This window comes from Alligator mississippiensis, chromosome 4 (assembly GCF_030867095.1).
Source record: "Alligator mississippiensis isolate rAllMis1 chromosome 4, rAllMis1, whole genome shotgun sequence".
Taxonomy (NCBI): Eukaryota; Metazoa; Chordata; order Crocodylia; family Alligatoridae; genus Alligator; species Alligator mississippiensis.
In genome coordinates, this window is record NC_081827.1 from 70,514,852 (window position 1) to 70,542,688 (window position 27,837).

At 40.7% G+C, this 27,837-nt stretch overlaps 1 protein-coding gene across 7 annotated transcripts in view; it reads left to right on the forward strand.

The window, feature by feature from the left end:
- Positions 1-27,837, forward strand: part of CNOT2 (CCR4-NOT transcription complex subunit 2) — a 127,664-nt gene that overhangs the window by 63,690 nt on the left and 36,137 nt on the right. For 6 of the 7 annotated variants that reach the window (XM_059726086.1, XM_059726085.1, XM_014595873.3 and 3 more), the window contains 2 exons: positions 14,124-14,246; positions 27,081-27,147. In XM_059726086.1, the coding sequence (XP_059582069.1) occupies positions 14,136-14,246; positions 27,081-27,147 (178 nt within the window). In that variant the 5' untranslated portion in view covers positions 14,124-14,135. Of the gene's footprint in view, positions 1-14,123; positions 14,247-22,315; positions 22,364-27,080; positions 27,148-27,837 lie in introns of those variants that run through there. The other variant, XM_019493584.2, reaches the window with a different exon arrangement.

Consider the following 27,837-nt stretch of genomic DNA (forward strand, 5'->3'; position numbering starts at 1 on the left):
ATTTAAATAAATGGAGCAGGTAGGGAAGAGATTGAGAACCCACAACATTCTGTTGTATTTTTGTAGTGAATACAAATTGTGTTTTTCAGTGTTAAGCTGTCATTGTGGAAAAGACTCTTTTGTTTTCTTTCCTAAGATATTAAAACATACATAAAATTAAGATGTAGTTAAAATATATAGATCTCTATCTCTATACAGATATGTCAATATCAATATCGATAAATATGTAGATATATAAATGTGATGTTGACCTGAAAACATACTGATTGCTGTATTCTTTTTAACTAAAAATAATATTTGAGTTTAGTTTCTTATAAATTAACAACTTATAACTAATTTAAAGTCTTAATTAAAAGATTGGTTGTAGCATTTAATTAAAGATTGATTAAAACCATATACAAATGTATAGAATATGTCCAATAATTATTTGCTAAGGTTTGGGTATTAGGTTGGAGCACTTGCCTAAAAAAAACCTCATTACCTGCTATAATTTAATTGAGCAACACCATTGTTCTTTTTTGAGTTTTCTTTAATATAAGTGAATCACACCTTTTTCTGCAGTAGAACTAGTCACAATAATTGAAGAGAGAAACTTGACATTTTAATAGAAGGTAACACACATTTCCATCTTGCTGTGTACCATAAAGAAAATTATTGTAGTTCCATCCTTGACAGCTTCTTTCCACACTACACCTAATCAAGAACCCATTCCCTTTTGTATGAAGTGGCCATGTATAATTGTTGAGCTTGAAAGTTTAGTTTTGGAGGAGAGTAGTAGTAAACCCTTTTGATTTTTCTGGGTGTGTACCCTCCAAGAAAATGTGCTATATCACAAAAAACTTCTTTAAATAATATTTTAAAAGTATTTTTGCTAAATATAGAGTGATTTCCTTAGAGTTCAGGGAAATAATGTGAAACAAAAAAATTCATATTATGTGAAGCCTTTTAGATGTACTGTGGAATGACGTATCCAATCTATAACCGTCTGAGTTTAGTTTTGATATAATGTTTTTAAAACCTTTTGGTCAAAATAGGTTTTACTTGTACAAAGCACTCTTCCTTTTGATTTTACCATAGTTATTTGCATATCTGCCAGACTGAATAAGATGCATACCCTTTTCTGGGAACACAGAATAAAAGAGGAAAAAAAATTCCTTGACGAAAGGGTGGGGAGAAAGCAGAGGGTGGTTGTTGTTCTTGTTGTTGTTTGTTTGGGTTTTTTTACTTGCCACTTCAGGGGTTCCAGTCTCTGGGCATGTGGGGATAAGAGGGGGCAGAGTCCTCTCATCAGCCTCCCTCTGCACCCCTTATGGGTAACGACCTTTCTATGGCAGCAGCTGCTGATTTTGGCCCTCACAGCTGCAGACTGACACAAGGTATTTTTACATGTGCTGTGGGATGTGGCACAGGGCACTTTTAGCAAGCCATGCTAATTAAAAGCGCCTGCATGTCATGTGTATCAGCGTTGCTGCGCATCCCCATGCTGGCGGGGAGCTTTGAACTAAAGTTCATCAACATGTTTTATTTCAAAGTGCCCTGCTGCCATGTTTTCAGCGCGGAGACACGTGGCAACACTGATGCATGTGACGCTGAAGGCTGCCAGAGCACACCAATTTTTGTGTTCCAGCAGACTGGATTAATCGAGTCTATTCCAACGCACTAGATTTCCAGTGCATTGCAGCAGGTTCTGCACACATGTGTAGGAGCCCTTAATTCAGCAATGGCTGAGAGGGTTAAATCTCAGTAGCTGTTGGCAGTGCAGAAAAAGGAAGGGGAGTGAGGCTAAGGCAGGATGGCTGGGGGAAAAGGGTAGGTAGGACTTCCTGCAGTTCCATGTAATTCCAGCTCCTATGGAGAACTGTTTTTTCATTTAAGATGTTCACCCTGATTATTACATGCTATTTGGGAGGGGAAGCGAAAGGGGGTGTGTGGTATGCAAATAACCATACAGGGTCTTCAGAAAGTCCTTGTGCACAACCTAAGTTGTTAAAGTTTAAAAGTGCACAAGGACTTTCTGAAGACCTTGTATAGTGAAATTGTAAGAAGTGCATCTCAATATTTCTCACAACTGCAAGTAATAATACTTGTGCCCTCATTGCTAGTGTTGAGGGCCTTTTTTAAATAAATTCAATAAAAGAGTCATGATAAAATACCAGTCAAGTATGGTGTACATATATATACTTTGTTTTTAAAAATTGTTGCCATCTCTTTATGTGGAAAACTCAGAAGCTTTGTTTTTAAGAACAGAGATTCTAACCAACTCCCTATCACAAACCATTGAAAACTGGACTTACGGGTTTGATTAGAAGCATGTTTACATGGAGATCTTTTGCAATCCTACATTACTTGTCATTATCAAGGAATGTATGAACCACAAGGTAGTATAAGGATATAGGGTGAAATTCTGGCCTTGTTAAAGTCAGTGGCATAAGCCTTTGGTTATAAACTGTTTTCCTGTCTTCGTATACAATTAATTTCATCCAACTGCAAAACAGTCTGTATCTAGGGGTAGCAAAAGGAAGAGGAAAGGAATTCAGGAGATCTGGATGCACTTAAAGAGGCCAGTATTAAGAGCATATCATAATGTGAAGGAGGGATGGGAAGTGTAGTGAGAGACCAACTTGGCTAAACCAATTTATTAATAACTCTAATCTTGTAAAATGAATATCATTGAAAGTAAAAATTTGGTATTATTATGGAGGATTGATGTAAGGTATAGTATTGGCATGTAAGAATAATATTCTGAATATCAAGTCACAAACTGAGATATTGCTTGCAAGAAATATAACAAGCAACAAGGAAGCATTCTGTAAGTGTAATAGCAATGAGAGAGACCAAAGCAAGTTTTGGACCTTGCCTGCAGGAGTGGTATTTAATAAGGGATGATACAGGGAAGGTAGTCTTAGTCCTCTTCCTACTGTTTTAATTTCAGTCTTCATGAAGAGGTTGCAGTCAGATGATATGCCGAGTTAGCAGCAAGGATAGAGGAGGAGATAATTGGCCAAGTTAAGAGTGTTCTGACAAGTTGGACGTTTCCAGATCAGCAGAACGAGATGAGGTTTACCCTAGAGCAGGTTTTGGCAATGCTTTCAGAGTACAGGCTGATATTTATGTAGCTGGTTCTTCCAGCCTGGCTGTCCAATGACAGCTACTTTCCCCCACCATGAAAACACCTCAGGCTTCACAGGCTAGATGGAATAACTCTGAGGACCCAAAGTGGTCCACTGGAGTCATGCAGCACAGGGCAGGGAGCAGAAAGCAGAGCAGCAGATAAGACAGGAGAAGAGAATTGGAATGGTACTTGGGGAGGGTGTGGTGATTAATTTGTGGCAAGCCTGCCAAAAAGGTTGGCCCTCACTGACTTCAAGGATAAGATAATTGGGAACAGCCAAAATGGATTTGTCAAGGGGAACTTGCATTTAACCAATTTGATTTCTTTCTGTGACAAGGTGATGGGCTTTTGGAGAGGGGAAAATGGTAGATGTGATGTACTTTGACTTTAATAAGGCTTTTTTTCTGGTCTCTAGTGACATTTTCCTTAAGAGTTAAGGGAATGCAGTCTAACTTGCATGACTGTCTGGTGCATGACTGGTTTGGTTATTGTGCTTAGAGTAGTCATCAGTGTCAAACTGGGCAGAGGTATCAGATAGGGTCTTCAGGGGTTTTGTCCTGGGGCTGGTACTGGTTAGTGTCTTTACTAATATTTTTACTTGAAGGATTGAATTGAGTGTGCACATAGTAAATTAATGGATGAGACCAAACTGGGTTGGTTGGCAGATGTTTAGGATTCTAAATGACCTTGATACACAAGAGAAATGGTCTGTTTACTGAATGAAATTTAATTAAGGACAAGTGTGTAGTGTTGCATTTAGAACAGGACAATCAAATTCATAAATAGAAATTTGGGATCAACTAGCTAGGTTGCAGTACTGCAGAAGATGACCTGGGAATTAAAGTGGACTGGAAGCTGAATGAGTAAATCTCTTCCCTGTCCCCCCTGCCCCCCACACCCTGAAAACCAGCACTGTATTGGGATGTCAGATGCAAGTCACGCACAGTTAAAGTGCAGCAAGGAAAATGTTTAGGTTGGATATTAGGGAAAGCTTTCTGTTAGGGATTTAAAACACTAGAACAGATCTAGAGGTAACAGAATCTCCATCCTTGGAAGTTTTTGAAGTGAAAGTTAGGCAGAGCACTTGATTTGGATAGTAAAACAGGTAAGTTTTCCTTGAGCAGGGCCTTGGACTCGGATCAGGCTTTAGCAACCTTTTACTAATGCAGGCTGAAGCTTGAGTTGGCATTGTGGGCCACTGATCGTATGCTGCTGTGCTCACTCCCCTACCCCCAAAACACAGTATACATCTTCCACCATTAAGGCGGGGGTGGAGGAGCGGAACACTGAGGCATTGTGGGTCAGGATCCAGGGGGGGCCAGGGGAAAAGGACTTGGTTGTGGGGGTCTACTACAGGTCGCCTCATCAGGATCAAGAGCTAGACGATGTATTATCTGGGCAGCTAGCAGACGCCACACAGGTGAGGGAGGGGGTGGTCATGGGAGATCTAAACTACCCAGATATCTGCTGGGAGGAGCAGACAGCCAAAACAAGCTGCTCATGGAGGTTCTTATACTGTGTGCAGGACCTCCACCTAACCCAGGTGGTGTCTAGTCCCACCAGGGGTAGCGCCTTGCTTGACCTGGTCTTAGCAACAGGGGATGATCTCATGGGGAACATGCGAGTTCATGGTAGCCTGGGAGATGGTGAACTTGACCAAGTGATGGTCACTATCCAGCAAAGGGTGGGTAAAGTATCTAGTGGGGCTAAGGTATTGGACTTCAGAAGGGCCAACTTTAGCAAGCTTAGAAGGCCAGTTAGTGAGGAGATGCAACTTAAGAACATAGAGCAAATAGGGGTCCAGGAGGGTTGGAGGTATCTCAAAGGAGTGATCCTTGGGGCTCAGAAGGAGTCTGTCCCATTACGTAGGAAGGGAGGTAAGGGGGCAAAAAGCCCCCTTGGCTGAACAGGGAACTCCAGGAGAGTCTGGGGGCAAAGAAAGAGATGTATAGGCAATGGAAGCAGGGAGCAGCCACCAAGGAGGAATATATTTCCCTGGCGTGCTATTGCAGGGAATCAGACAGGCCAAGGATGGGCTTGAGCTCAGGCTGGCTTCAACAGTCAAGGACAATAAAAAGTCCTTCAGGTATATAGCAGGCAAAAAGAAAGCTCAGAGCAACGTAGGGCCCCTGCAGGACAAATCAGGACAGTTGGTGGTTGACGCGGGGGAAAAAAGCAGAGCTCTTCAGTGAGTTCTTTGCTTCAGTATTTCTATGTACCGACCAAGCGAATTCCCCCACCTCGATCATTTGACGGATGTCCACACGGCACCAGTCCACCTACGGTTAGTTCTGAAATAGTTAAGGAGCTCCTGGAGGAGCTGGATGGGTACAAGTCAGCAGGCCCGGATAACCTCCATCCATGGCTGCTGAAAGAATTGGCCAGTGTCATAGCTGAGCCACTGGCACAGCTGTTTGAGCACTTGTGGTGCTCTGGCCAGGTCCCTGAGGACTGGAGAAGGGCCAATGTGGTGCCCATTTTCAAGAAAGGGAGAAGGGATGAGCCGGGTAACTTTAGACCAGTTAGTCTTACCTTTATTCCTGGGAAAATGCTAGAGAAAATAATCAAAGAACACATTTGTGCAGGCCCAGCAGGGGAAACGATGCTGAGGGGAAACTAGCACGGGTTTGTCACAGGTAGATCCTGCCTGACAAACCTTCTAGCCTTCTGTGACTAGGTCTCACACTGCCTGGATGCAGGCCAAGGCCGATGTCATTTTCCTGGACTTTAGGAAGGCCTTTGACACAGTTTCACACCCTATCCTCATTGGGAAGCTAGCAGACTGCGGAGTAGACACCTACACGGTCAGGTGGGTGGCTAACTGGCTTAGGGACTGCACCCAGAGAGTGGTGGTGGATGGTTCCTTCTCGGCCTGGAGGGAGGTGGGCAGTGGGGTCCCGCAGGATTTGGTCCTTGGACTGATATTATTAAATATCTTCATCAGCGATTTGGACGAGGGCGTAGAGAGCACCCTCTCCAAGTTCGCAGATGATACCAAGTTATGGGGCAAAGTTAGTACACCGGAGGGCAGGGAGCAGATTCAGGCTGACCTGGACAGGTTGGATCGATGGGCAGAGAGAAATAAGATGCAATTTAATAAAGATAAATGTAAGGTACTCCACCTGGGAAGGAGGAACCCCTAGCACACCTATAGGTTAGGGAGTGTCCTTCTCAACAGCTTGGAGGCAGAGAGGGATCTTGGAGTCATAATTGACTCCAAGAGGAACATGAGCCGACAGTGTAACGGGGCCATCAACAAGGCCAATCGCAGCTTGTCGTGCATTAGCAGGTGCATGACTAATAGATCAAAGGAGGTGATGCTCCCCCTCTATGCGACACTGGTCAGGTCACAGTTGGAGTACTGTGTCCAGTTCTGGGCGCTGTACTTCAAGAGGGACGTGGGGAATCTCAGGGTCCAGAGGAGGGCCACTCGCATGATTAGTGGCCTTCGTGATAGACCCTACCGGGGGGGGGGGGGGGAGGGGGGTTGAGAGAGCTGACTCTCTTCAGCCTTCACAAGAGACGGCTGATGGGAGATCTTGTGGCCGCCTATAAATTGATTAGGGGAGGTCAATGGGGAATAGGGGAAGCGCTGTTTACTAAGGCTCCCCAGGGAGTGACTAGGAATAACAGGTGTAAACTAGTTGAGAGTGGATTTAGGTTAGATATTAGGAAGACATTTTTCACAGTAAGGGTGGCCAGGATCTGGAGTAGGCTTCCAAGAGAGGTGGTGCTATCACCTAGCTTGGAGGTCTTCAAGAGGAGGCTAGATAGTCACCTGGCTGGGGTCATCTGACCTCGGTCCTCTTTCCTGCCAGGGGTAGGGAGTCGGACACGATGATCCATTGTGGTCCCTTCCGACTCTACAATCTATGAATCTATGCTGCCAAAAAGCAAGGTGAATGTGAATTTGGATCGACTTATGCTTTAGTGACTTTAGCAAAATTGCTCCCTCAGAAACAAGGAGACAAACAAGTCTGTACTTCCTTTCACCCTTGACAACAGTGCTATTCCTTGGAGAGCTGTCTAAGGAGTTGGGGAAGAACATAGGTTTTTCTTTACTGGTTCAAACCAAAGATCCATGTAGTTCAGTCCCATATCTCCATCAGTGACTAGTAGTAGATGCTTTAGAGCAGAGGTGGCCAACCTGTGATGTATTCTTTAAGTGGCATGGGCAATCCCTGGTATGCAACAGATGAGGGAGGGGACAGGTAGCATAGTGGACAGTTAGGGCAGAAAGTGGAGCAGGGGAAAGAGATTGGAGTGGCATTCAAGGAGGGTGCAGGGCTGGTTTGTGGCATGCATGCCAAAAAAGTGCTGCTTTAGAGGCAGAGTGTAAGAAATGAGGTGTGTGTTTGTATGACCCGCATTTTCCAAGTTACCTGTAGTATGTTCTAACTCTGTGATTTAATAGCCCTGGATGAATTTATCCTTTGTAAACTTGTCTAATCCCTTTTATTAGTCTCCATAACCTCCTTTGACAAACAGAGAGGGTAAACGAGGCGATTCTCTAGCTGATGGATTTTATATAAAGCGTCTAGAAGTGTGAGGTGTTGCACACAGTCGCTCAGTTCTCTTCTAGCCTCGGTCTGCAGTAGGAGACTGTAGCAGTCTGTATCTGTCAAACCTAGTAATCAGCTTTTGCATCATTTTCCATTTTCAAGACTATATTTGCACGTGAAAGAGATTCTCATTTACATTTCTAATTTCTCCCCCCCCAGTCATGACATCCAAAAGCCAGCTTTACTTTAGTGCCTGCCATAACTCATAAAATAATTTTCATGCTGCTTTTTCCTCACTTGCATGTATTGTAATGTTATGAAATAATCAATATTGTGTACAATTGGAAAGCTCCTAACAAAAATTAGTTACTACACTTCAGTTTGTTTACCACAGCTGTTATTTTGATATTTTAACAAAACAGTGTTGCCACTTTTGGTAGAATATGTTTATGCCAATTTTTTGTGAACTTTAAACTCAGTCTAGACTCTGGCATCTCATGAGTTTCCATGTAGCAAAATCTAGGAGCTCTTTCTGTTTCCCTAACTTAAATTTTCTAGGAAATGTTATGCAAAATCCAGCATACTGAAAGAGATCAATGGAGAAATAGTGAGAGTTACTTTTTACTGTTGAAAAGTCATCTTTACACCACATCTAGTCGTTCACCAGTCCACTTAACTAATCTTGGTTAAAGGTTTTGCGGAGCCTAGGGGCACATCAATTTAGTGTGATTTTTAAGTTCTGAAAGCTCCCGTGGCTAGCATCGCATCTAGCCACCTCCAGCTCCCCAGTCCAAACAACCACATGTCCACTTACAACTTGGTTAACATAACTGCTTTTGGCAGAAGTCCAGAGCAGGACCTGAATTCGCAGCTCTAGAGCCATAGTAAGATACTTTAACCACGCTGTAACTGCACTGCTTTAATTGATCTTGCTAAGGTATTAAACACTTATTGTTTCTACTGGTGTAATCCAGGTGGGTATTCACTGGAGAAGGGAAAATGAGATTGTGAGGGCTTCCAAACCATAGTAGGAAAAGACCATTTTTTTTTCTCTGTTAATTGATCTGGTGGGAACTGTCTTTCCAACTTGTAAAAGTCAAAATTCTGAAGAGTGTGTGCATCGTGCCTTTTGTTAGGTCAGTTGTTGTAGCTGATCAGGCTTCATCACCAGGGCCTGCATTACACTGAAGTAATAATTGCTTGGTTAAGGGGGTGTTTTTGTTTTAATGCTGTTTGCAGCTCAGTAATGAACAAGTGAGTCCCATCTGTAGCTCTGTCAAAAGCCTGTTTGATCTAGAAAATAAGTCAGAGAGCAGTGATATTTCTAAGTCACTTATGCGGTATTATATGCACCTGTAGTTGAACAGTTGAACAGATTGGAGAACTGTGGCCATTCTGTTTTTGTAGCTAGCCTTCCCAAATAATATAATTTTCTTGTAGTAATGTGTGGCAGTGGACTTTCTTATCCAGAAGTTTGTTAGTCATTCAGTGCTACTGACTCAAATGAAATATTATCTAATAACAGCATGCTTTGGGGCCAGGTTTGTGATTAGGAAGTGGGCATAAATGTTAGGCTATTAGACCAGTGCTTGTTCTAATGGCGGGTTCTTAGACTGTAATGCTGTTGAAGCAATATTAAATCTTTTTATCCCACTGATTCCTTCCTGTGTAGTTACTGATCCTCAGTAACTATCTGATTCTGTTCTATCTGGTCAGATCTATTATAGAATTGGAAACTGGTGGAAAGGGGAGTACTGCTACTTATTCCATGCTGTGATTCATGGTGCAAGTGATTGGCAATATGTTTTACTTAAGCAAACTTCTGTTACACATGCATGTGGCTGCCTAATTGTCGTTCAGTTTCTGCAGTGTTTCACTGTCGGGGAGCAGTTTGTTTGAAAAGTACACAATGTTTTTTGTTTTTGGTAACAACAGTGAAGGTGTCAATTGCTGGTAAGACAATAATTGTATGAGTTGCTATATGTAGTTATGCCAAAATCCTTTTTAAAAGAAAAATAATCCATGGATGCCATTGCATTTTAATAAAGATAATCAAAGCAACCAACTATATTTGTTCAGTTGATGGCCCCAAATAATTCAGGTTCTTACTCTAAATGCACCCCAGTATTGAATTAATGTGCTTTTCAGATTCTGTTAGTACCCTTCACTAATTATCTGAATAAAGCATTCCTATTGCCCAGTCTCAGTCTTATCTTTTAATGGTTTCTTATAGTATAGTCCATTTTATAATTATTTTGAAAAGTCTGTCTAACAATAGTTGTAAATTATAGTAATTATAAAGGGAGCTTACCAATGATAATAGGGTACAAACTTCTAGTAACAGCTTTTGATCCATCTTTTTATATAAGAAATATCTTCTTGAAAGTTTTAAAACTTGTTAGTTTTTGGTTTCGTTCGGATTGTGTACACTTTTGACAACTTCTCATTCTACCTAATGTTGCTATTTTTCTCTTGTACTTTGTACATAAAGACCTTTCAGTACCCTGAGGTCTGACATTGTAAAGACTTTGGACTGCTTTGTGTATAAGCTCAATGCATATGCTTAGTTATCAATTAAATGCATGCACAATTGGGGCCTGAGTGAGCAGTCTCTTTTTATTTTTTTTGGCACTATTATTTTATAATACAGTAAAACTTCTCTACTGTAATTCCCAACTTATTTGGGTAGCTTTACCTTCCAGCATGCATTTCCATGGCTTTTACTTTGTTGCAATTTGATTTTGGGGTCTTCCCCACCCTGCAACTCCTTATGGCTTGAAAACCCATTAACAGACACAAGAGAGTGCAAGATGCTGTTTTTTGTGCCTGTGTAATGTTTTCTGCAGGTTTTCCTACTATAATTTAATAGAATAATTTATCATAATAGTAGAACTCCTCCCTGGCAAAAAGGTTTTCTTCTTTTATGCTTTTCAGGGGTGTACTGGAAAATTTTATATGGGCCTCAAGTTTGATCTCTGAGGAGACTAGTAGATGCTTGACTGGTTCAGCTTGGAATAGGAGCTAGGAATAGCATCACTTGGGGATTCTTCTATCCTTTCCAGATGGGATGAAGCTTCCATTCGGCCTTGGCTGGGTAGGGTGGGAGAGAAATGACTATAATCCCTTTAGCCTGTTAAATGCTTTATTCCATCTGGTATGTAATGATTGAGTTCTAAGGGGATAGAGACATGCTTGTAGTAAAGTGAAGCTTCACTACAAGTTTTAAAAGCTAGTTGAATTTGCTGAAGCAATTTGGGATGCTTTATTTTGTATTTTATAGAGCCTGTAAACTCGCTGCTTGTTGAAGGAAAAATGCACACTCCTTGCACACATGGAAAATTAAACCTTTGTGCAAAGGAATTTGAAATTAAATATTAATACTCCATTTTGTCTTGATCAAAATTTTACTAAAACTTAATTCTACTTGAAGTATTCCACATGCAGTATTTTCAATATTGTTGTGCATTTATTGTGTAAAATAGGTAAAAAATGATATTTTGCTCTTTATCAATACATTTCTTCAGAGCAGAAAACATTTCATCTGCTTGAAAAGAGCATGAAAGTTGTGGGATTATAAAAATTCTTGATAAATACTGTATTGGTTTCCCATGTTAATGGAAGTTACAGTCTATTTGTATATTGGAAGTAGCAAATGATCTTCAGTGTCATGAGGGATGAGTTTTTCACTTCAAAGACGTAGTACTGGGCTGTTCTCACCCTACAAAGAGATTTGACCAATAAAGCTGAAATGCATGACCTATGCTCCATAAGGAGTAAGGATTAAAATTAGAGGTGCACCAATACATTGTTTTGATTTATCGGATTGGCAATTGACTATATCAGAAATTGGCCTGAAGTGGCTGATAATTTGGCTGATTAAATGCTCATGCATGCATTGCAGCACAGCATGCTGGCAGCAAGGAGCACAAGCCCAACAGCTTGGAGAACTGCTTCCAGCTGGTATATCTGGTGTGGTGAAAGGGGACAGGGGAGGGAATGGGTGTAGGGGGGCAAATCAATACCCCTCATGGTGAGGTAGGAGGTAAGGCTGGGGTAGGCTGTGCCCAGCAGGGATGGGGTGGGCGCAGTATATTAGCTACAGTTTGTCTGGGGGGTGTGGCTCCTGCTGCTGTGTGCCACTCATCTGGTGGCTCATCCCGTCACTACTCCCGCAGCTGCAGCCTGCCTTGCCCCACCCTGTGCAGATCCAGGGGCACATGCTGCCCCCTCCCCCCGTGCCTTCCCGAACAAGTGTCAGGTGCAGCAGTGGAAGCCGCTGGATACGTGGCGCACAGTGACGGGAGGTGCCCCACTCCCGGTGCCCCCTGGACAAGCTGCAGCTCTGTCCTGTGCCTGCCCCGCCTCAGCTGAGCAGTGCCTATCCCAGCCTGACTCCCTCCCTCAGCGCAGGGGGCATTGATCCCTCCCTCATGGCCCTTCCTTCCCCCTCCCCTTTCACCACAACAGACTTACCAGCTGGACTCGGCTGTATCGGATATCGGATTGGTATCGACCAATGTGCCTCCTTAAAAATAGGCTAGCGGTATTGCCCCCGAAATGTCATCAGTACATCCCTAATTAAAATAATTTGGTCTCGGAATAAGTGTTGTTTTTTGGCATAAATTCCTGCTAGTTCCCAATACAACAAAAATTATTTTGGGATTGGTGAACTGCAGATGAGTTAGGATAGGACTGTCCAGCTTCCAAGTCGTCAGGGATTGTATACTATGTGGGGCATACCATGTAATCTATGGGCCACTGGGATGCTCCCTGCTTCCAACCTCTCAACCTCTTCCTGCTACTTTGCTTGCTCACATGGCTCTCCCCCCCCCCCCCCCCCCCGTACTGTGCATAGTTCCCTCATGGAGACCTCCCTCACCTCCCCTGCCTGGGTGTAATTTCTCCCCTGTGCATGGCCTGGACACACCCTTAGCTCCTTGCCCTGCCCTGCCATCAGGAAGCAGCTGCCAGAAGAGGCAGGAGGGAGCCCAGATGCCGCTGTGGCAGCTGGAGCGATGGAGGGGAGTGGCAGTCAGGTGAAAGTCCGGAGACCTTAACTTAATGCAGGCTACTTGCAAGCTGTAAGTTGGACAGCTGAGTTGGGATATTGAATATAGTAGACCGGATGCTGTCAGGAGTTAATAGATGCTCTTTTTTTGTGATTTTTTTTTTTTTTTTTTTTAGAAGTTTAGTTTTCCATTTATGTAAGGAAAACTAAACCTCAGGACATTTGACAATTGGAAAGCAGAGTGCAACTCTTTCATTTCTTTAGGGTTTTTTTTGCCATCTCAGGGTGTTAGTTTGAACATATTATATGGAGACAACAGTCTAACATTCTGCATAAAACCTATCACAGTCTATCCTCTTAAACTTATTCATAAGAGGAGAGAAAAGCACTTAAAATGTTAACTGCGTCTGTGTACCCTGAGTGTAATGGGGTTGGAGGGGGAAGGAGGAGCAAAAATACGTTAGCTTTTTTTTGGTACTGAATAGTATTCGTGGCAGCCAGTGTAGAATGCACTTCAAGCTAACTCGTTAAAATAAAATTGGGCTGTCTGCACTCTGGTTTCAAAATGCATAAAAATCAGGTAGCTGACGCATTTAAACTTTATTCTAGTATACTTAAATGCTTCGTAATGGCACTGTGTGTCTGTGTGTACACACTCATACTCTCACTCTCAGAGAATACCAACCTAACAAACGCACAAATTTTACAAAGCTTCTCTTCAGTTTGTTCTTTCAGTTAAGTATATAATGCAATTCATTTTTATCTATAGCAATACATCTTGATATTAATTCACTTTCATATTATAATATACAACATGTTTTTAGATTACAAAGGTTGGTGCTCGGACATGAGGTAATGTAAATTTTATGGTTGCTATACAAACATACCCATGTGTTTTATTCATTTTAAACCTTGAATTAGGCAGGGGTTCTGCAGTCTTCATGTGCAGTAAAATAATGCCTGTGTACAAGGCGGGTGAATTAAGATTCTATGAATGATTTTAAATCTGGCAATTTAATTTTCAAGAACTTGACTTTGCAGTGTAAATATTTGTCATTCTTACACAAGTAATTTCCTATGGTGTTTTTAAGGCCAAATGTAAAATTTGGTTTGTGTGTGCTTCCTTGTTACATACTGTATGTATGTGAGGGCTTTTCTTTGGTACTTGATGATACACAAGTGTAATGTTCTTGCTGTTGGGCTCAAAAATAACTGTTTTAGTATCATGGTAATCATATAGGAGGGTTGCCCACTGTTTCTCTAAAAATGTTTAGGTGTTCGTCAAAACAAATCTGGTTAGTAGTAACGATCCTTTTTAAGATTATATTTATGCCATTCTGTAGTAGAGAAATGTCATTGAAGAGAAGGTCTGTGCAACAAAAATATGTAGCAAAGTTAACTACATATTAAAAATTCTGTAGTATGGAAATTGTTTTATTCCTTTTGTTTCTTTGGAAAGCACTTACTTACAGAAATTAATAATTTTTTTCTTTTGGTTTAGGTGACAAACAGCATGTTTGGTGCTTCAAGAAAGAAGTTTGTAGAGGGGGTCGATGGTGATTACCACGATGAAAACATGTACTACAGCCAGTCTTCGATGTTTCCACATCGGTCAGAAAAAGATGTAAGCTGAGCAAACATAGTTTTGTTCCTCTTACTGGAGTCATCACGTAACTGTGATAATGTTTTGCTTCTACAGACTGTGTTTAATGTGCAAATTAATGGTTTTGTTAGGTAGAAAAGTTTCATTGAGAAATTTTAGGATAACTTTTCTAATAAAAAAGATGGAGTTATGAAGGTCATGTCAAAAGATGTGTAATTTAAACCCTTATCACCACTGAGCTTTGGGGGCTGGGGTGGCGCAGGTGCTAGGGCGCACAGTTGACAGCCCAGATGTCACAAGTTCGAGGCCATAGCAGAAGTGCTTATGGCACAGCCCCATGTGTTCTGCTAAATACCTTGTCACAAGAAGGAGGGACCACTGTGCTTCAACACTTTTTTTTGTAAACTGTTTTAGAGATCATTTTAACTTCTAATATTTCAAAAATATTTTTTGTGGATTAAGAAGTGGTTTAAATTTGGTTGATCGCAGGTCATCAGAGTTAGAAATGGCCATCTCATAGCATATGCATGTACGTAGTAACTATGGATTGATATTGGACGTCAGGCAGCGTTACCTTAGATTAGGTTCAAATTCAGCTGAAAATTTGAGGAAAGAACAAAACAATTTAGTAACATTATTAAAAAAAAAAAAAGTTTTTGAATGCTGAATCTGTGTCGAGTGACTTAAATTCTCTCCCTGTTGAAGCTGATTTGGTAGGTAAAGCACTTGAGGAAGCACAGAATGGAAAATAAATTCATTTTACATCCCTCCATGATTTGATATATGATAACAGTAAAGTAACTTATTTCTTAGCTGTATTGAATACCATTTCAAAGCAGCAAATTTCTTTCTTTCTCTGGCATGCCCCCTTCCCCCCAGTAAAATCGCAAGCTGTTTTAGATATGATGCAGTAAGAAAGAAATAAGACATTGCTTAGTGAAGCTTAGTAAAAAGTTAAGCTTTTTATTACAGTTACCATGCATCCTGTTTTCACTGAGAGAGTCTGCTGAAATATGGTCTGTATATGGACTATACTCCAACACTGAAATGCTGAAATACGGTCACCTACATTTGTATGTTACTAAAGGAATATTTGAGTGGGGTAATTTTGTGCAGGCATTATGACAGGAAGTATATCTTAGAGCAAGGGTGGGCAAAATGTGGCCTGGAGGCCAGATGCGGCCCGTCAGGCCATCCTATCTGGCCCTCAGGGCCCCTAAAAAATTAAAAAAATAAATATTTATCTGTCCTGGGCTGCCTGTCATGTGGCCCTTGGCTTGCCAAAACTTAGTAAGAGTCCCTCTGCCCAAAATAATTGCCCGCCCCTGTCTTAGAATGAAACTGAGGTGGGGAGGAAGGTGTGGTTGATTTAGGGTAAGAGTACCTGATGCCAAGGACAACAAGAAAACTTTTGTCAGAAAAGTGGACAAATAGGATATTGAAGCTTGCAAAAATGACAGGAGATAATGGCGCCATGACAACATTCAATGGAAAAACAGTTTCCAGTAGGTTTACAAGTATTAAATCTTAATTCCTACTAATGGGTACCTTGGCATCTTTGGCCTATGACTTTGCTCATTAGCACTGTGGCTTTTCCAGACTTGGGCTCATGTTATCCTTAACTAGCATATACTGTGGTTTTTATATTTTTCCAAGTAATACAGGTAGGTTTTAATCAAAATATGTACATAATTGATGCATATAATTGTATATTGTGATGAAGGGGTACACATTTAAAAACCACCAGGGCTAGGGACAGAAATTGCACCTAAACTGGGTAAGTGATTGGAAACTGGTTCAAATCTGTAATGCAACAGAAGTTCAGTGTGCATAAACTGCTTTCAAAATGGCTGAAACCAATTTAAGATAAACTTGGATGAATGTAGTATCAGACTTAACTGATTTAGGTCAAACCAGTTTATTGAACTTCTGCCCCAGGTCCCATCCAGTTTCAAGTTTAACTCATTGTCCCCCAGCATCCCAGGATGCTTTGCACCTCCCTATAGCCCCCCTGTAATGCTTAAAAATATTTCCTATTGGATTTCAGTGAGAATACCCCCTGAAGATAGTTCTTAGCACATGCTACTATATTATCACAGTGTTTCTTTGTCATTTGAATGGGGAAATATTTCCGGATTTTTAGTTTTAATAGGCAAAATGAGCTAACTTTTTTAAAGGAATTCCAAATGGGCAAGTCTTATTCAGCATTGTAAGCATATAAGGGAAATGTTCAACATTTTGGACCTTCTAAGTAGTTTCCATTTTCAACAACTACTAAACTATGCTGAACTAGGAGGGGAAAAACAGCAGAACTTCTGGGGAGGAGAGGGAGAGAGTTCTGATTGTATTCCAGTGATCCAGCCAACTATCATGAGAACAAAAATGAATTGAAGATTAAAGCTAAGTCTACAGAGAAAATATCCATTTAATGGTGTTAGAAATGAGTTTTTGTAGCAAGTGATCTCTTTGGATGGCAGATATCACTAACAGAATAATGGCATATTGAAGTTGTTTTAATTTCTTCACTTGCAGTTTGCTTATACTGTTGCTTCTCTTGTTACACGCATTTAATCTCAGAATGAAAATTCTCTAAAGATAATACCTTAATGGGTATTCTTCGAAGATAATATTGGTGCAGTTTGCCTGAGATTCAACTCGGATTCCTACTTCTGAGTAGGGTCAAATCCTTGTCTCAAAGAAGTGTCAAATCGTTGTCTCAATTCCATTCTTAGTGTTTCAGTAAGATGAAGATAGCCATGTTCCCAGAAATATAATACTAAATACATAAATACTAAACCTGAGTACGAAATTTAGTATTATGATTTCTAGAAACATGTCTATCTTCATCTTACTGAAACACTAAGAATGGAATTGAGACAACGATTTGGCATTTCTCTGAGAGAAGTAGGAATCTGAGTTGAATTGCAGGCAAATGGCTTCAGAGAATACCCATTAGGATATTATCTTTACAGAATTTTCATTCTGAGACGAAATGTGTGCAACAAGAGAAGCCACAGTATAAGCATAAAGGTTTAGGGGTAGAGAGAAACTGTTTGTTTTTTGTCCACTCAAAAGTAGGGGTAGTATTATCATATAGTGGGATATGAAAGGACTTTTTTAAACTTAATTTTTATTTTTTGACAACAGTCAAAAATAGGTGCAAGATGGTTGTGGAAAATTAAAAAGGTGATTCTAGAATGCATTGTCCTTGACACCTCCCTGTTCCAGCAAGACATCTAGACTTCTTGGAGAGCAGATTGGATACTCTAACAATTTTAGCCTTCATCATTAGTGTGTGCATGCGTGTGTGTGTACACTAGGGCTGTGTGAAACTTCGGTTGCTGATTTGATTCGGAGAAGATTTGATCCAGTTCAGTGGCTGAATCTCTGAATCTGAATCGAATTGGGAGACCATTTAAAAGGTCCAAATCAATTCAAAGCCTCCAAATAGATTCAGAGAAGATTTGGAGATTCAGGCATCCCTGCTCGCTGCAGCAAGGAGCTAGACCCGGGCTCCATGCCGGTAAGTTGGGGGTGGGGGAGGGGAGACTGGAGGAGGAGGGAGTGGACCATAGAGCAACTCCTGCCCGGCCCCATCTCCTACCTGCTCCCCCAGGCCTTCTGAGCACCCCGATCCCTGCCTGCTCTCCCAGCCTCGTTGATAGCTGCTCTGCCCGGCTCCAGCATTCTGGCACTAAAAAAAAACAAAAAAAACCCCCCTCTGCGCTCACTGGTTGCTGCAGTGGCCGTCAGGGCTCTGTGGGCTCATGGCAGAGCCCCCCAGTGCAGTGCAGGACAGTGGAGGGGCAGTGGGGATTTGCCTCCCCGCCCCACCTGGCAGGAGCCAGTGAGTGTGGGGCTTTTTTTTAAAGAGCCAGGACACTGGGGCCAGGTGGGGCAGCCATTGACAGGGCTGGGAAAGTGGGTGGGGGATGGGGCCTGTTCAGTTCAGAGATTCAGCCGATTTGGCAGTGGCTGAATCTCCAAATCTGATTCAGCCGAATTGATTTGGGATAGTGATTCAAATCAGTGAATCAAATCTGTCCCCCGAATCGGCCGAATCCGAAGCGAATACTAGCCGCCTAGTGCACACACATATGTATATTTGTATGCACTTTGTATATACCAGAGGTCTGCAACACTTTCTGGCAGCAGGCCAGAATGATCCATCTCTGGTCCAAGGTAGGCTGGTGCTAGGACCCAGCTGTTGCAGCTGCTACTCCTTGCTTCTCCCTGCCACTTGGTTGTGTTTTGAAACTGGGAAGCTTCTGGCTAGACTCAGTGCAGTGCAGGTGAAGCTCCTGCTGCCAAAACCACAGCTCCATAGGCTGGATCCAGTGGTTTTCTAAGCTGTAGGTTGCTGAACCAAGATATTAGACTATCAACAATCGGGCCCCTTTCTGGCTTTAGTAAAAGTGTCCTAGAGCCCTTTTGAGTAGTTTCACATCCATTTTATTTTCTGTCTCAGTCTGATTTTTCTTGTGGCTTGCTTTTTAGACTAACCTTACCCCACAAGACTTTCTGTAGTGATATAGTTAGATCAGTCTCTACAGAAGGGGAACCAACAGCAGCAAGTAGTTTAAGAGAGTTTAAGAATGTTAGAGACCATCAGTTTAGGCAGGTTACAAGGTATTTGTTTTCATCTAATGTCTTATTAGGGAGCTGCATTTTCAACAACCAGAATGGAAATCACATACTTGGAATGAAAAAACAACTGTATAGAAAAAACAACTGTATAATGCTTGGTTGTTCACTAGCGACCCCAGTTCAATGACCCCAGTATTTTTTTAAATTTTTTTTTTTTTTTTTTTTTTTTTTTTTTTGTCAGAATATTTAGGTTTATTGGGTCAGACTCCATTCCAGGCATTCCACTCTTCTGCTGAGCACCTGCCTTTTTTGGAGACAGTAGATCTTCATTCTTCTTTAACAGTTGTCTGAGATGGTCCTGTGGTTTTCAGGAAAAAGAAAAAGGACACCCCCATGAATGCAGCTCTTATGCATTCTGCTAAAGGCGGGTCACCACATGACTCAGAAAGTCTTAGCAAAGAAATTAGAATAGAGGTGTTAAGGAACTTCTGTTAATTTGGGATTTTTTTACACAAAGATTATGCTACTTTGAATTAATAATTTAGGCTGCAGACAGAGGTGAGGCTCCCCGCTGTAACCAAGAATGCTTTGTAGGAAGCTTTCTGATTTGCACTGATCCCCTGGAAGAGACAAGTTCTCTGTTGGTTCCATCAGGGATGGGAATCTAGCTGCTGGCTTTCTCTAGCAGCGGCCCCTTCTTCCTGTGAGGCTGCAAGTTTTCAGAATGGGAGGTGGGAAAGGGAGCAGAGGGAGGTCATTTTAGGGGTTCCCTAGTTGGTGCTGAAGGGTGAGGTGGGTGAATTGGAGCTCCCCCACTTGGGGGAGGGAGGGACGGTTCCAGTGCATCCACCCCACCCTCCGACAGGCGCTGAAAAAACTCCCTCTCCCCTACTATTTTGAAAACATTTCAAGGCTGGCAGGCAACACAGACAGAAGTTAACAGAAGATGCTCTGTTTTGAAACATCTTCATCTGACCCCTTGTGCCATTTCTGAAGCTGTTTGCAGCTGCGCATTTGTTTGGTCAAGGTTATAAACTGCTTTCTGTGGCCAGGTCAAATGAAAATTGTTACTTCTGTCTGTACCCAAGGTCCCTTCTGAGTCCAGAAGTGGTGATTGAGTCCATTATGTGCATTGTGGCCAGATTAGATGTCTTATTCTTCTTGAGCACTATTGTCTTTTGAGAAGGAGAAACCCACATAATTTACTGTCAGACTGTAGGTCCATCTGACTCAATAGCCTGTCAAATCGTGCATCTACATGTGTGCTTTACTGTGGAGTAGACCTAATGAGTTCTACAATAAAGCATCACCATCTACACATGCACCAGAACTATGGTGTGGTAAATTAATTCCACTGTAAGATAGTATTGTCCTTAACAGTACTATCTTATGGCAGAGTACTTGTGTGCGCTGAAATGCATGTGTAAACGGTGACAGGGGCTGGCTGAGGCACAAGGGTGCTGAAGTGCAGGGATTTCCTGCCACCTAGCCCTGCACTTCAGCACCCTTGTGCCTTAGCTAGCCCCTCTGACACAGCCCCCTGCCAAACTGGGGCTACTTTTCCCCAGCTCACTGCTGCAATTCTGGGTGCATGTGTAGACTTGGATCCAACACAAACTGTGCTGGGGTTTACTGCTCTGCCTTAATTGCACCACACAGTGGTGGAGAGTGAACAGGGTATGACCAGGGTTTTTTTTCCAGTGTTCCTCTCCCACTTGTAGCCTCAAGCATTTAGGGTCTACGAAGTTCTGATTTAGAGGCTGTAGCTCTAATTCCCATACTCATTTTCTATTGAAATCCAACTCTTGGCTGATTATTCTCTGAATAAACTTTTGGTTTGCAGAAGAGAGGTCGTCCTTTATTCTAAAGTGCTCTGCCTTCTTGCATGTGAGTCTGTTAGCAGGTCATTATAGGACCATGAGAAAGTAGGGCTAGAAGGGACCTCACGAGGCCATCTAGTCTAATTCCCTGCTTGAGGCAAGATTGTCCCTGGCCAATTGTCTGTCCAACCTGCTCTTGAAAATATCCAGGGATAGGATTCCACAGTTTCTCCAGGTAGTTTGTTACAATGCCTGACCATCCCCATAGCCAGAAAGTCCCTCTTCATCTTTAAAATACATGCTGAAGCTTGAGACCATTACTTCTAGTCCTGTCCCTTGGGGCCAAAGAGAGAAGCTCATCTCCATCCTTTCTGTAATTGGCCCTTGGGTATTTGACGACTTATCAAATCTCCTGTTAGCCTTTTCTTTTCCAAATGAAATAACCCTAGTTCTTTCAGCTGTCCCACATAAGTCTTGCTTCCCAGGAACCTAATAACTTTTGTTGGTCTGTGCTGGACTCTTTCCAATCTGCCCACATCTTCCTTGAAGTGTGGGACCCAAAACTGGACACAGTACTCCAGCTGAGGCCTCCCCAGCACTGAAAAGAGTGGAAGGATCAGGTCTCTTGATTTGCAAGCAACACTTTTGTTGATGCAACCCAATATGCTTTCTTGGGGTTTTTTTTTTATCTTTCTCTAGGACCTGCTGTTCATTTTCTTTCCTAGTTCTTTGACAAAATAAAAAGGATACAGAACAGTGAATCTCAGCAGCAGCAGTGTGACCTCTGGGGGGATTTGTCTTTTTAAAAAAAAAAAAAAAAAAAGTTTGATTTCTTTTCCAGATTTCTGGCTTGTCATCTTCAGTCTTGCTCTGTTTTTTCAGCTGCCTGACTGGTTCTAGCTTCTCATTAAGGGACCTGGACTAGGACCTGACTATTGCTGTTCTTCTTTGATTATTTAATTGATTCATTAAGAAGGTGACTCCTGAGAGAGTGTGTCATATAACACTCCTCCAATTTTCCTTCATATGCAGATCTTCCTTTCGAAGTCTGTGGTCACAAAAAGCAGTCTCACCTTTACAACTGTGAGAAGCTCCCAATCTTTCTGATGTCTCTCATAGTAGGCAAAAGACTTACATCCCATTGCCTTGTGCATTAGCAATATCATCAGCAACGAGTTTCATGAATGGGAGGAAATGAGTTGATTACCTTGATTTAGTAATGTTTATGAAGATGCACATTCTTATTAACATTAACCTCTTCATGCTAATCTGCATTTTAACACAAGATGAACCTTACATTGTATTCAAGAGGGTCAAAGCTCTTCATCTGTTACTACATAATGGTTTACATCTACCACTAAAACAGTCAGGGCTAAACTCGGTATGCTTAGCTCTTGGCAATGCATAAGCAGAATTCATGGGACAACATTAACAAAAATTCTGAAGTGTAATATCTGAAGACAAAAATGATTAATCTAATTTTGATCTAAAAGTAAGCCATTTAAGTGAAAAAGAATAGTCTCAGGAAATCAGATAATGTAGCTTTATTCAAGATTCAGGCAAATAACAGAGAGCAAAGATGCTGAGTACTATATCTGGCTTTCAATTTGGCAGCTTCAAAAAGAAATAAGCATTTTTCAAGAAATGGTTTTAAGGTTTTTTTTGTTTTTTGTTTTTTTTTAGGTGACTAGATAAGCAAGCCAGTAAGATCTTCCACCTCTAATTACCATGGTAACCTAAACTGTGTAATGTATATTTGCCAAACAAAATGCCTTATTTATTAGCTTGCAATAAATGCAATATAAAACACTAAAAATTCAGGTGGTAATATTTACATATACTTTTTAAAAATATAAGCATCTGTGCAATGCTAATTTTTATTATAAAAATGACCTGATCCTTAATGGATCTAAGTACTGTCACAGTGCAAATCTGGCACCCCCATCCCGTATCATGCTCTTCTGTCTCTTGCTCTCAAAGCAAAACAGCAATATACAAAGAGTTTAAAAAGGCATGGAAAAGGCATTATAATTAAGGGAAGTCGAAAAAGTTGGATTTCGGCCAACAACAAAAATCTTTGCTCCCGTACCTAAAATGGATGTGTTGCATGCTTCTCTCGCTAAATGACAGTTGGCAACCTTGTCATGTCAGATGGTATAACGGCATCCCCAAACCTCTATTTTCTCACTTGACATATTACAAGTATAGGGTTATACTCAAGATACTCAGTTAATCTCTAAGCCATTTTGTAGCAACTCAAAATAAGTGCATGAGAACATTTTCAAAACTCAAGACTTGTATTTCCTCATGAGCAAGAACATTTTTCTTATCCAATTTTGATATGCCAGATGTTGCCATGCCTTTCCTTGTGGAGTAGAGCCACAAACACCCTGCAGAAAAAGCTCCTGCTGAAGAGCAGTATAAAGGAAACAAAAGAAGCCAGTGAAGTATGACAGGCTTAATTTACTTGTTTTATTTATTTGCTAGTGTGACTTCAGACTTTTACTCGATGAACATAGTGATTTGAAACGAGAGGTTTTCAGATATTTTTATTGTTTAAAAGTAGTTTAGTTGTTGGGCTGTGAAAATAGTGGCAACTAAATTACTACAACGTTGTTCTTTTGTTGGTGTGCATAACTAAGACTGGATAATCACCTGTCATGCATGTGGATACATCTTGGTCTTGGTCAGTGCTTCCCCAACTTATCCTCAGCATGACCCCATCTGCTGATGTTGTGATGCCATTTGGGGTTGCGGCCCACAGTTTGGGAACTGCTAGTCTAGGTATTACTTACGGACTTAGATTAGTTTACGCTGCCATAAGAGTAATTTTAGGGTTTATTTTTTCCTTTTTATTGAGTTAAGATATGTTCTTATTTTGGACTGATGCAGCACTGTATTCTGACCTCAGATTACTTTGCCTCCATCTAGGAAAGCAAGTAGACACACTGTTCTCAGAGCTTTTAAAGCGTGACAATTTCTTCACACGCCAGGAATTTCAAATGAATGGCAATGCAGCTTTTTTCAGGGCCGATGATAAATTGCACTGTAATAAACTGATCAGGAGTTAATGATGGCATGTATAATTAGGGGTCTGCTTAACTCCCAGGGGGAAAAAAAAAGCAATTTTAGGGACTTGGTTGCAGCACAAATAGTAGATTCTCATGGGCATTTCCCGGTGGTCCTATGTCTCGCCATTGATTGGTGGAGAGGCATTTACTGTATAATGTAATAGCAAATTCTGTGGAAAGTAAGTGATATAATTTATCATATGCATTTAAATATTTAAAATATAAATATAATTTTAGGTACAGTATGAATTGTAACATCATAATTTATTATGTAGTGTTCTATAAAAAGTTTAGATATTAGACAATACTAATCTTAATAGAAACATTTTTACATCACTGACTGGCACATTCAGTTAATCTATGTCACTAGCAGATGGTAACTCAATCACATGATCTACGGCTTCAGTGACTGTCATGTTGTCTTTGTATTGCTATAAAGATTGGGACATTCTAAAATAGTGTATTATATTAATTATACGCTTTTCTAAGGTTGATTTCCCAGGAGAAGAAGAAAAAAAAATCACGGCCAATGCAGTATTTCCTGGCCATCACGGACAACACTTTTGTTGTTTTGGCAAAGCTATGAATTAAGTAGACCCCTAAATATTATATAAGGTAGTTCATCAGTAAAGATGCCAAGGGAGTCATCTAAGCATTTGGCAACCATAGCAGGTGTTCCTTGCAACTCCACGTTCAGCTTCAGAATTCATGTGGAGTCTAGTAGAATATTTCAACTGAATGGGACTGCAAAGCAGAGTTTTGTTTAATAAGAGTTGCACTGTGGCCACTTGAGATTTGAGATTCCTTTTACCAGGTTTAGGATTAACCTTCTAACTTTGGAAGGTGTTTTCTTTGTTACTTCCAGGTGCCTTTGAGTTAAACGGTGCCCCCACGTAAGGAAACTAAAATGTGTCAGTTGCTCCTTCTGGGAATGAGAATGGACAAAGTAGTTTTGTTTGAAATTTTCCTTGGAAATCATTTTTTACTGGAGGCTATTTTTTAGCTCGGGTGTCAAGTGTCTAGCTCCATCCTCTTTCGCACCCCCCTCCATGTAATTGAAAGCTGCTTTTAAATCCCCTCTCAGTCTACTCTTCTCCAGACTAAATAAGCCAAGTTCCCCCAGCCTCTCTTCAGAAGTCATGTGTCCCAGCCCCCTCACCATTTGTTGCCCCCTGCTGGGCTTTCCCCGATTTGTCCACATCCATTCTGTAGTAGGGGGCCCCAGACTGAACATGGTACTCCTGATGTGGCCTCACCAGTGCTGAACAGGGTAAGAATCGTTTCCTTTGACTCGCTGGCAAAGGAACTCCTACCAATGCAGTCCAGGGTGCCATTAGCCTTCTAGGCAACAAGGGCACACTGCTGGCTCATATTCAGCTTATTGTTCACTGTAACCCCCAGGTCCTTTTCTGCAGAGCTGCTGCCCAGCCAGTCAGACTCCAGCCTGTACTGATGGATGGGATTATTTCATCCTAAATGCAGAAATTTGCACTTGTCCTTATTGAACCTCACGAGATTCCTTTTGGCCCAATCCTCCAATTTGTGTAGGACACTCTGAAATTCTGGAACTGCTTGCCTCTCACCCCCTTTACCAAGAACCAAACTGGGGTTTCTAGTCACTGTTGATAGCTAATATCAATGGGAAATGGAGGGGGGGAGATAAATGGCTGCAACTGTTAGCCTATATGAGATGCATTCATTTTCTTACTTTTTATTTTTTTTCTCACAACGCAAAAGGCATTCCATGAAGTGAGATTGTAATAACATTGTAATCTTTCTTCAAGGGCCAAAAAGATCTCTTCAATTCTTTTGTTTTTTACATTGTACCTAGTAAAAGGGTCTTTGATACTCAAGCTGTTTCTGTAGTATAAATCATTAATATTCAATTTAAGGTTAAATATACTTGTAAAATGCAAATGAGTTTAACAAGGAAATCAAATACAGTATGCAGCAAAACAAATCCTGTGTTCTAAAATAGAAGACACCTTAGTGTCACCCTTTCCTCCAGAAGTTAAGTTGAAATGCATAGTAGTAAGCTTCCTGTGTCCCTTGATGATGTTTGCCCGGAGGGAGGGGCATATCAAATGATTATTCTTTCACAGTAGTCTCCCAACTATCCTTAGGGTGGCTGCCACATTGGAATTTAAAAAAAAAAAAAAAAAAAAAAAAATTGTAGTTGGTTACCACCCTTTTCTGTTAAAAATAGTGCCATCTATCGCTGTGTGACCAGTTTGATTGTCTTTAAAAAGCAAACACCTGGATAGATAAACAATTCATATTTAATTATTATAGATGAACAAAGCCTTGTAATAAGTGAAGCCTACACTTCACATACGGGGCTGATTCAGGTGCTACAGTAGCATTTATGTCCGTCTTACAGTGCAAAATGTTTTTTCTTTTGGCTGAACTCTACTTTGAGTCATTAAATTGTCATCTTTGCATTTTAAAAAATATCTTTAATGATTTGTTTATGGTTGTGTTTGCTACCCAATAGATGCATACATAAATATAGATATTAATATACATATACTATATCTCTCAGTTGGTAATTTTTATGTAAATCTCTTTATGTCTGTTTTTTGCTCTCTGCATTTACTTGTATCAAGTCTACAGGACTTAAACTTCCATAAGAATTTTTCCCTGGTTGTCCATTCTGAAGTCCTAAAGGGCTAAAGCCCCAACCACATATAGTTTCCATGTACATGCTCCTTTTCCAAAAAAAAAAAAAAAATGTTTAAATTTAAACATAGCCCAGACCTTTGATTCTGGACTATTATATAACGCTACTTTTGCCCTATGGGTTAGTCATTTTTGTTGTATCTGTGGTCCACAGTAATGTTCCGTGATACTTTATTGACATGAATTTAGGTCTCCAGATTAATCATAAGTGTTGATATTGCAGATCATTCCAAGAGTGTTGATGAAACTTTAGTACCATACCACATTGTATATTGCATGCAAAGCAGATAATGTACAGAGGACAAATATTTTACAAGTGTATTAAAGAACTTAAATATTTGGTCTTTTTTTTTTTTTATTTTACTTTTCCTTCTATGAAGGCCAGGTGTAAGCTTCAGGTTGACAGACCTAAATTATGCTTGTTGTTTTCCTGTGCGCTACAGCATCTAGCAAATTTCGGTTGTCTTGTATTTGATGGCTTTAATACACATCATCAATGAAAACACAGTAGTCTTTCCAGGTGCTAACAAGTACATATTATGGAATGCTTCATGTTGAATGTCTTGATAATCTCTGGGCTGTTTGAGACCATTTAAAAGTCTGTATTTACAATCAAATCAGTATGATGTTACAATCCTAGGTATTATTTTAGAATAACTTGTAGCTTTCTTTGTCTCATTAACTTTTTAAAATTGTAGATGCTGGCATCGCCATCAACATCAGGTCAGCTGTCTCAATTTGGGGCAAGTTTATACGGGCAACAAAGTAAGAATTCAGTTTATTATCAGTATGTTTGATTGTGATATATGAACATGTCACTTTTACGTTATAGAGAGAAAACGTGCACGTGGTCTTATTGTCTTCTGATTTACATAAGAGACCTTGAATCTTTTTTTCTCTGTGGCTTTTGTGTAGGGTATATTTTAGGATGAGTGAAAATTTAAAAAAATGTATTTACCATGTGCTAGTATTCTACAAGTCCAAAATAAATAATACTGAAATATTAAATACCTCATGAAGAGAGAATAGTTGTGGATTTATCTATGATTTTTTTTTTTTTTAAAGACCACTAAAAACTGAGAGAAAATAAATCCTAGGTTTCTGAAGAATGGACATGGGGAATCAGATGATCAGTTTGCTGTGAAATGTGGTATTCTGTCCCCAAGAGGCAAATTGTCATATGCTTTTCTCTAAAATGTGGTCAACACGAATAATTATTTGCAGTTGTATTAGTAAAGCTGGGAAAAAGGAATGTTTTCCTTCCTAACCCATTCTTCCTTCTTTTTCTGTTTCTTGCAGATTTAAATTTGGTAGATGCAAGGAAATTTAACTACTGATATGGAAAGGTTTTACATATATTACTTGCTTTTAGGTAGACTTGTCTTGAGACTCTCTAATCAATTTCTGTTAGCAGATACTATTAGGAATGTATCTTGCAGGATATTTTAGTAAGTG